This window comes from Hyperoodon ampullatus, assembly GCF_949752795.1.
Source record: "Hyperoodon ampullatus genome assembly, chromosome: 11".
NCBI classification, from domain to species: domain Eukaryota; kingdom Metazoa; phylum Chordata; class Mammalia; order Artiodactyla; family Ziphiidae; genus Hyperoodon; species Hyperoodon ampullatus.
In genome coordinates this window covers 39,918,654-39,929,032 of record NC_136924.1, presented here as the reverse complement: position 1 = coordinate 39,929,032, position 10,379 = coordinate 39,918,654, and the positions used below count along the sequence as shown (strand labels likewise).

The 10,379-nt window shown below is 51.6% G+C and overlaps 1 protein-coding gene across 1 annotated transcript in view; it reads right to left on the bottom strand.

The window, feature by feature from the left end:
* Window positions 1-2,623: 2,623 nt before the first annotated feature.
* The window catches only part of SAMM50 (SAMM50 sorting and assembly machinery component), a gene marked incomplete at its 5' end in the record, with an annotated part of 32,922 nt that continues 25,166 nt past the window's right edge, over window positions 2,624-10,379 (bottom strand). The window contains 3 exons of the mRNA XM_079714140.1: window positions 2,624-2,834; window positions 8,261-8,402; window positions 9,088-9,234. Of these exons, the coding sequence (XP_079570266.1) occupies window positions 2,789-2,834; window positions 8,261-8,402; window positions 9,088-9,234 (335 nt within the window). The 3' untranslated portion in view covers window positions 2,624-2,788. The remainder of the gene's footprint in view (window positions 2,835-8,260; window positions 8,403-9,087; window positions 9,235-10,379) is intronic.

Below are 10,379 nucleotides of genomic sequence, written 5' to 3'. Positions count from 1 at the left end.
GAGGAGGATGTCAAAGTGCAGGGCCTTTGCAAGAATCAACCTAAGGGGAAGTGTGGCCTGATCTTCATCAGCAGGGCCTGCTTGAGTGCCCTTTGTTCCAGTAACTGAGACACTTGGCAGTACAGCCTGTTTCCTCACTGGATCATAAAAGGCTTGCAGACAACAGTCGGGGACACGAGTGGCTCATGGCACTGCTCGGAGAGCACTTGGCTGATAAAACCCTTGTAAGAGGTCAGTGTGTACAGACCACCAAAAGTTCATGATAACGGGTGACGAGACCCACCACAGAGGGTTTTCTTCTGTGAGCATTGTGACTATCAGCTTCGTTAAAGTCAGCCTCTGTTACAAATGCAAGGTGACTGACCCAGCAGGTTTCCAGCAAGGGAGACGGCAGCGTTCCCCTTCAGAATGAAGCCACGGAAGGCTTCGGGGCCCTTTCCTTGCACAGTGGAGTGAAAAGCTGATTGAACAAGTATGGAACTCTGTTCTAATCCCAAATGCTCAGGTATTTAGAGAAAAATGGAGTAAAATTAAGATGCAAAGGGAATTCCCTGGTGGTCCAGTGGTTAGGACTCCACGCTTTCACCACTGGGTCCTGGGTTCCATCCCTAGTTAGGGAACTAAGATCCCCCAAGACACACGGTGCGGCCAAAAAAAAAAAAGTTGCAAAGCCTCACTGAGTCAGGGTGGTACTTTGGGAAGGAGTCTGTGATGCTCTTCATGCTTCTTTTCTATGACGCCAGATGCCCTAAAACAGCGGCCATGGAAAAAACAAAGAAAACAGCAGCTATGAAGTTACCCCCCCCCAGTGAACTCGCCTGGGTTCTGGTCTTTCATGGAAAGTGCTCTGTGAAGGGCTCCTGGCTTTCTGCTCCGGTCTGCCCACTTAACACCTCTGAGAAGGAACAGAATCCTGATTTTTACCCAGTGTCTCCGCTGTTTCCACTTCACCTTGCAAAGGGGCAGCCTCGGGAGCGTGTTTGCTGTTGAAACCCGGCTCCCGACACGGCGGGCAGCCGGACCTGACGCGCTTCCATTAAGGATCTGGGCCAGCGACCTGGGGTAACCTGGCCCTGCTTGATTAAACATGTACCTTTTCAAAAATGACTTCTTTTTGGATATTCCACCGAAGTGGGAGATGAATTCACAAAGGTCACGGTGTCTGAGAGTTTGTGTTATCTGGATTTTATTGTTCTTAACTTATAGTCTGAACATTACAGTGTTGTAACATGGGTTTCTTATTTTGCCAAATGCATAAATGTGAAACTGGAAACAATAAAACAACTCATGGGAAAAATGTGTATTTTCCCAGGTTCCCAACTATTAAGAAAGGTAAACTGCTTCCCCTTACATGTTCTCTGAAAAATTCCTATAGTTCATGTGGGCAGTGAGGGTGAGGTGGCCCTCGGAGGCCTGAGAGCAGGTGGGTCCTTGGACTCAGGTTGCTCTTGAAACCCCAAGCGCCCTTGGCAGAGACATAAACCAGGTTACAGGAGGATGAAGGGGAAGGGGACTCAGTCCCAGCTGGGGGCGGGGGGCGAATATCCAACAGTAAGCTCTCTAGCTAAGGCCTACTGGGGCACCACGGGCGCCCCTGGACATTTTTATATGGTACCATTTTTAGAAGAATTCAAAGGAGGTTCAAATTTTTTAAACTCTTTTTCTCATGTGGCTAACAAAGTATATCCTGAAGTATTACTTTGAGAGATACTAGGTGTGTCAGACAGAATAACGGTCCCCCAAAGATGTCCACGTTCTAATTCCTGGAACCTGTGAACATGTTACGTAATATGGCAAGGGGGGGATTAAGATTGCAGATACAGTTGAGGTTGCTAATCATCTGATCTTAAAATAATAAGATCATCCTGGAGTGTCCAGGTGGGCCCAGTATAGTCACAAGGGCCCACAAGACGGAACTGAGAGGCAAAGATCCGGAGGGAGACTGGAAGACGCTGAGCTGCTGGCTGAGATACAGGAAGGAGCCACGAGCCAAGGAGCGGGGCGCCTCTGGAAGCTGGGAAAGGCTGGGAAACAGATCCTCCCCTAGGACCTCCAGGAGGACCGCAGCCCTGCTGACACCCTGGTTTCAGCCCAGTGAGACCCACTTTGGACTCCTGGCCTCCAGACTGCAAGGTGACTGCTCTGTGTCGAGTTAAGCCTCTAGGTCTGTGGTGCTTTCTTACAGCAGCGACAGGGAGCTGATTCACGCATCTTTATAAATGATGCTGCTGTTCCCTCCAAAGAACACTCTTCCCTCTCTGCCTCCCCGTCCATGACGTTACACACGGTTCCTTCTTGCAGGGCACTCGCACACACGGAGATGACCCTGCGACTGCAGCCCCCGCTGATGCGGGCCCCTCGGGTCGGCCGGCATCGAGCCAGAGCACATGCGCTCCCTAGCGGTGGGCCTGCGCCTCCTCCGAGCTCTCTGCCGACCACTCTGACTCATGGGAACGAACACTGAGACCCGAAGAGTGCGGGATGATGAGGAATCAGGAGACATCTGATGTCCCTCCCCGCGGTGGGGCACACGTGAGAGAACGCTCGGCGACTTGACCTGGTCCTCAGGAAGAGCCGGCGTGGGGCACGCTGGCTGTGGAAAGCAAATCACATCCACAGTGCATCTGAGTATTTGTAAAATTTATTGACATGGTTGCCCACAAGGACTGCATTCAAAGAATCACATGAAACGCGTGTATGTGGAGAGAAAGTGTGTGGCACCGAGTGACTCACTGCTGCCCAAGTCCCAGAGCTCCTGCTGGAGGGGACAGAGGACGCTCTGCATCAGCTACAGGAACCTTATCCCAGCTCCAAACTGGACGCCATCACAGATCCTAAAAAAAAAAAGTTTTTTGTTTTTTTTTTGTTGTTTTTTTTAAGGCAGAAAATCAACACTGTGGTCCGCTCTGCTCACCCTGCCATTTGCACAATTCCAGAAACGTGCACGTCTCAGAAACAATGCCTGGGCGGCCCTGCCTCTCGGGAGGCCCAGGCTCTTCCTGCCAGCCTCTCGCCTCTTTTCCCCCCTCCTGGCTACCCGGCTTCACCAGAGGTCCCCAGGCACTGCCTCCTCTGCTGGTTTGAAAACCAGCCTTTGGAGGATGGAAAAGGGAACAAAACGGAGACACGAATCCCCCTCCCCTGCTCCCCCCTCTACTCCTCTCTGTTTCCTCCCCAGTCCTGACCCAACCGGCAACTAGACAAGAGAAGGACCTGGGAGAGAAATATTCATGAAAACAAAACTCCTGGGGCGGGAAGAAAAGCCTCGTGTTTATTTCTGAAGCTACCAGAGAAGAGGCCCCTTTTGCACAGCGCAGAGCAGAGAGGTGATCAGAGACGTGGCCGTGGAAGGGCCCCTGGCAAAACACAGGACACAGGGAGGACCAGGAGGGGGCGGGGAGGATGGCAGAACCCACAGCCCCGAAGGGTGTAACCTGACTGCCTCTTTAGAACCTGCTCCTTTCCCAGGAAAGGAAAGATGCAAAGAGGGCACGTGGGTTGCAACATCTGGTACCCGCTGACGCTGTGCAGGTTACATTCAGTGTGCTGCTCTTTCACCAGCTGACAGATCACTGAGCCCATTTTTTTTTTTTTTTTTTTTTTTATTTGAGCCCATTTTCAGATGAGCAAACGGGCTGGGCAGTGAGGAGATGGCTGCGGTCACGGCAGGAGCCTCAGAGCAGAACTCTGGACCCAAACGCAAGCGCGTCCGCAGGCCCCGCTGCAGGCCTTGCTGTTTCCATGACGTCCTGGTTCAAGCCCCGGCCGCACGCAGGGTGAGAATCACCGGCCGCAGCCCAGGAAGCTGTATTCCTGAGACTCCACAGTGATGCTGGTGCGCTGCCAGGCCGAGAACCGCTCCCCCTGCAGCCCGCACTGTGGAGGATGGACTCCCGTGCTGCCCACCTGCTGGCTGTGCTCAGGGGCAGAACCAGTACTGTACTCGGGACAGAGGGCCTAACCCCGGGACCTGAACACCAGGAAGCATGAGCTTCCAGGGAAAAAACGTTCCGAATCCCAACCAGCAGCTGATGGAGTGTTTGCGGAACACAGCAGTTTTGCAAGTTCTGGAGAGTTTCCAGAAAAACTGGACAATGAGAACAGCCCCCTCATTCAGAGGAAAGCTAACGTTTCTATTGTCACAACACTTGTGCCGTCACCCAATCTCAGAACTTACAGCACCTGAAAACTGGCAGAAAGTTTTTCTTTTTCAGCGTGGGAATGAAATATCTGATTAATTAAGGGACTCAAGAGAGAGACTCTTAACTGTTGTCCCTGACCTTCTGCAGGGTCAAGGGCGCTCACTAATCAACCATATCAGCAGAAGTCACCTGACCAGAAGGGACAGCTAGTCCCCGTGTGACCCTGGGTAAACCTCACCACCGTCCTTAAAAGGCAAAGATCCACAGTCAGAACCATGACTGTGCTTGGACAACTTCGTTCCGCTCAGATCTAAACGAGGTGTTTTTACCTTTTATATCATTAGGTCCTTAAAAGTGGTCCCTGCCTGCATTCGCTGTTTAGAAAAATGTCTGAAAATAGGCTTGATCAAAATCAAAGTAAGTCAAGCCCCGGGTTTACACGATTCAGAAACAAGCAGGCATTCCGATAAAGGCTCGTCCACTCCAACTGTAAACAGGTTAAACAACTTTACAAGCACAGGTTTATGTTCAGAGACCACATAAACGTGTCACAGGAAAAATACCCACCACAAACATCCAAAACAGTGTCGCAGATGCCAGGTGCACGGAGACAGCCTCACCAAACGCCCATCTTCCTGTTCTGTGTCCCCTGTGCCTATATGCTTACAATCCAGTAGGCGCCTCAGAAAAGGCCCCGAGTCTCGAGCCTCCCCCTCCCACCGGCAGTCTCAGGGTGGCCCAGCTGCGCCACTCCAGCACCACCCAGAGGCTCCCTGCCTGCACCCAGCCCGCCTCGGACTCAGCACCAAGGGCTCGTGATGAAGGCCACATCAGGGTCCCCCAGCGTCAGGCGCCCATCCTCCCCCAGCTGGCCCCCAGGAACGCCAGGCGCCGGTCTATCATGGGGAATTCAGCAGGGAGCAGGCCGACGAGGGCCAGAACTCAGGGACCCTGGCATGTGCCCTAAGGGAAAAGGCCAGAGAGGCTGGAAGGCAGAGACGGGTGGGGGACAAGAGTGACCGGAACTCAGGCCCCGCCTGCATCACGGGCCGCCCCGCGCCTCACTTCTGCTCCTGCGCAAGGGTAGACGCTGGCGCCCACAGGCGTTCCATGTGTGCACACCTTGGCTCCAGCTGCTCTGTAGCCTGGAGCTATCACCTCCCCCGGGAAGCCCTCCACGACTCCCTGCCTGGTCTTTCTCTGTTACTAACTGTGCTCTGCCCTCTCCGCCAGCTGCCTCAGTCACCAGCGCATTTCCAGGGACCACACTCGGTAAGACACAGAGCATTCGCCGTGGGAGCGCAGAGACAACGGTGTCGCACATCACCTCTGGTATAAAACTTGCCAAATATTTCAAAGCGGTTTCCATTTCTGTAAAGGTCTGAAACCCTAATTACAAAGCGACTGCACTCACTGGGCAGGGCACCTATGGATGACTGACACACACGTAACACCCCATCCTGCTAGCTGCTTAATTTTAGAAATGAAGATTAAACCCTGGCAAGATCACTCAAACGTCACGAAATTCCAATTTTGATGACAAAACTTCAAACAGAGCCATACGCTGAGTGACGGCGAGCCCCCCTACTCAGGGACACTGCACATGAGAAGCATCTGCTGCAACCACCATGACCCCAAAACAGAGCAGCCTGGGGGGCAGAGGAGCGTCCTTATGTTCCGGTCTTTAAATATCACCTGCACAGCATGCTTCCTCCTTTCAGAACCCACATTTGAAATGAATGGCTGACACATATTTTTCAAATTTAACCTGAAGAGAGAGAGCAGAGTGGAGTGGTGAACGTACCCACTCCACCCCCTGCAGAGATTCGGGAAGGCAAGTAGTCGAAGCCGGGCTCCCAAGAGCAGCACCCGGATTCCGGGAGCACAGCGACACCCAGTGGCCTCCGATGATGCTGCAGCCACAGGACGGCAGCGCCTTCCAGTCTGAAGGACCGGAGGGCCCAGAGCCAGCAGGGCTTGCCCAGGTCACACAGCCAGGGACGGACAGGGCAGGGGCTGGCCGTGCAGCCCACTCCAGACCCACAAGCACATTACAGTTTGAGAAGCGCAGGCCTAGATGGCTCTATCTGACCTCATCCCGGTGTTGGTGCAGGCTCATCTCCTGCACCTCTGCCGCTCCCTGCAAGGACTCAATTAGCACCTGGTTGTTACGCCAGGGAGCCCCACGCCCATGCCTGTGGTGGGAACAAGGTTTTGCAGAAAGCAACCCACAACATTAGCTTCATTTCCTGAAGCTACGATGTCATCTAATGCACAAAGCTTGCTCTAGGGAAGGTGCACAGTTCCCCACATTTCACTATCCCTGAAATCAGGCCACATCATCCCATCTACGGCATGTCTCAAACATAGCCAGCCAGGTGGCGCGCACAGTGCCACTGCGGATGGCGGGGGACACACACACGGTTTGCTTCCTTTGTGAACAGCTGGCCAGGGCGAGTGCACCAGTAGCAGCAACAACACGAGAAATAACCAGCTTTGCTGACAACACGCTGGGTACTGCTCTACGAGCTGCGTGTGTGTTAATTCATTCAGTCCTCAAACCTGCAAAGTAATCACTACCGTTAGCACCCATTCTACAGTTGTGAAAACGGAGACCCAGAGAGGTTAAGTAACTCACCCCGGGCCACACAGCCACGGGGCGGCCAGGCTGCGCTCTGAGCCTGTGCAGCTGGGCTCCAGTGCACACTCAGCCTGAGCAACTAGACCTTTCTCAGCTTTTGCTCTGTGCCAAGAACAGGCAAGGCGTGGAGGGGAATTAACAGTCGTCAGAGCAGCAGACCCGTAAGGGCACGGGGAGGAAGGGCTCCAACATCACAGGGCGGCACAGCGGCCCCGCGCCGAGCCAGCCTTCCAGGGAGAGTGGAGGAGGGCAGACTCTCCTGAAGTGATGGCCACAGAGGATCTGGATGACAGACACTGATGTGCACCTAAGAACAAAGCTTTGTTAAAAGCTTCCTAATGCGGCTTCCCTTCAAAACACCATCACCCACCACGCTGAAGCAGAAGACAGGGAGAGTAAGACTGGTACAGTACTTCCTTAAACGAGGACAAACTACAACTTCACGCTGGAAGCCCGGCTATGACTCAGCATCACAGCTGAATGTAGACAGAACACCGAGAAGAACAAAATACAGCCTAGAGTCCTGAAATGTACAGAAACACTAGGTGACCAGCAGAATGTCCGTGTCCCCCAATCCTCACAGGCTGAAGCACTAAACGCCCACCCCCCAGCCCTGCCATGTGACAGTATTTGGAGGTGGGGCCTTGAGGAGGTAACTAAGTCACCTTAGATGAGGCAACTTAATTAAGATGGGGTCCTTGGTGGAACTGGTGTCCTTGTAAGAAGAGACACCAGAGAGCCTGCTCTCTGCCCCCTTCAGGTGAGAGCCCAGTGAGGAGGCGCCGTCTGCAAGCCGGGAAGAGGGTCCTTGAGCTGGAACCGAACCTGCCGGCACCCCGGTCCTGGAATCTGCAGCCTCCAGACGGTGAGAGATACAAGTCTGCTGTTTAAGCCCCCAGTCCATGGTATTATTTACATACTATCATGACAATACTTCTGGACTTCTTGAAATTTCTACAATGCATACCCAATACTTTAAGAAACAGAATTAATTTCTGTAGCTGTAATCAGCCTTATACCATATTCATCCATGAATATTCAGCAGATCTTGTTCAGTAAAATGACCGGTGGAGAAGGGCCAGAAGGCAGGTCCTCTGCGGCCCGAGCAGAGCTGCGCCCACTCAGCCTCCAGGCTCCCGGCCTGCAAAGTCCCCACTGGCAACACCTCATTCTGCTCAGCGCAGGACCCAAAATGGCGGCCACCACCTCCAGCCAGGCCGCCAGAGGAGCTCCCTCTACCTGATGACAAGTGCAAACAGCATAAGGTGGGGGGATGGGAACACATCACACAGCCTTTCCTCCAAACTGTAATGGAGAACCCCATGGACAAAAATCCCTGTTTTCATTCTTTTGCTAACTATTCAATTTCTCCTGAAGTCTTGAATTGTAAAGGCCGCTGGTGAAGTGATTAACTATGTCCACAACAAAGTGACAAGACAGTGCCGTGTACCTGTGGAGAGAACCTCCCAGCACCTACCTGTCCCCGCCCTGCACGCCCATGGGGACGCAGTAGTTCAGCTCCAGCCGCGCGATGTTGCCCAGCCTGAGCACGATCCCGGCGCCGTAAGACCAGCGGATGCACTCAGCCAGCTTTCGAATGTGAGCTCTGGGGCCCTCCCCTGAAGAGAGAGAAGAGGAGGTGTGACCAATAGCACGTGGTCCCCCACACACGTTGTCCTTGGACAGCCCTGGCTCTCCCCCTCTGTGTGACCTCTGGTCATCTTTTAAGCCAGGCCTAGATACTTGAGGACAATGCATGAAGTGAGATTAGGCCCAAACTCAAGACAGGGCTGGGGACCGTACTTCCTCACCGTCCCAGAAGAACACAGGTCCTCTCAATTCTCTGGGCCTGGCACGTTCTGTTCCCTTTGCCTAGAATGGCATTTGCCCACCGCTGACCGCCCAGGAAGCCCTACTCCAAGCCTTGGTTTCCAGACACCTCCCCAAGCCGGGGACATCTGTGTGCCTCGCCCAGCCCTGAGCTCCTAGGGGAGAGACCAGGTCTCACTCAGCTCTGTGGCCGTAATGACTGGCACAGAGTCACTGCTCAAGAAATGTTTGCTAAACAGATAGGCTTCTCTTTGCAAGGCAGCATTCGATGATGATTCGTTATGCGTGTTCCAGCCATTCGACCAACAGCTTCACTCTGGGCACTGCATAAGGTGTTGCAGGTGTCTCAGGCAGGCACAGTGCCTACTCTTAGAGACGATGCAATCTAAATGCGACACAGACACCCACTTGTGTCCTGTGTTTTAAACATAAGGTCAGCTGTGCCGAATGGTTGCTAAATAGTCCAAGTTTTACCATAGTTGAGGTTGCAGAGGTTTCCTGCGTTGAGGAAGAAGTGAGTTCTGAAGAGCTCTCCGAAGCCGCCCTGGCCCGGTCGGAAAGGTAACGGGGTGTACAGGTGCAGGCCACCAGCCCAGTACGCTTCTCCGCCCAGGTAGTCTCCTAGTCAAGGAAGGAGTGCGGATCAAAACAAGGTCACAGGTTCAAAACCACGCTGACGTCCCACCACGTACACGAGCGAGGTGTGTGCTGTGAACACAACACACTCAGTGCCCGAGCTCTGTGACAAGCTGCCCTTATAACTCCTGACGTTGTCGGCCTTTCTTAAATAATCTTTCTTCTTCTCCTGATTTGCTTCAACTGGAGAAAAAAAAAAAAAAAGCTAATGTGTAATTTAGGAAAGAATGAAGCCAGTAATTTACCATATCTGTAAAATGCTTGGAATAAAACAAGTAAACTCATGGAAATCACTTTTTCCACAACTGCAGATGACCAGATCACTGTCACTCGGCAAATGAAATGCATTATTTTGCAAAAATTTCAAGACCACAATATAGAGAGACAATGAAGAAAATGTCTCTGCAGTTTCTGGAAGTGGCCGGACAAAGGTATGCAGTGTCTGCTCCCTGCTGCACAAGGACGCTGTCTCAGCTCAACATCTTCAGAGAAGAGGCTCGTTTTTAAAGGTTCATGACCACTTGGGTTTTTTTTTTTTTTTTTTGGTTACTTTTGCCAAAATTCAAGACTATCCACTGAGAGTATACATTTGCGTTATTTCTAAAAAAGTCCCTACCATTTCATTTTACTATAAAGAGCCACAACATTAAACAAACAACAAAAAACCCTGAAATGTTTATACTTTGTTACAAAATACTAGTTGTAAAGTGCCTTAGTCCCCTTTAATAAAAAATGACAGACCATGAAAAAGAAAAATATGGCTGTCTCCAAGATTAACCTCAAGGAATGAACTGCTTATTCACTTAAAGGCTCCGGCATCTCCTCAACCGCTATTAATACTGAAGTTCTAGAGGCAACAAAGAACGGACTGAAAAGCAGGAGGTCAGCTGGGTTTGCTTCTCGTTTCCCAGCAAGTGTTCCTCTCTTTTCTTAAATAACCTATTTTATTCTCATCATAAAAGTAATATACTCATTGTACAGAATGTGATAAATATATGGAAGTAGAAAAAAAGGAAATTCTCCTTTAATTTCTACCATTAAGAGATAACCAGCTAACACCTGGTGTTCTTTCATCCAGTGAATTATAATGAATAATTAAATAAGAAAACAAAATGTAAGTCATTTTATAT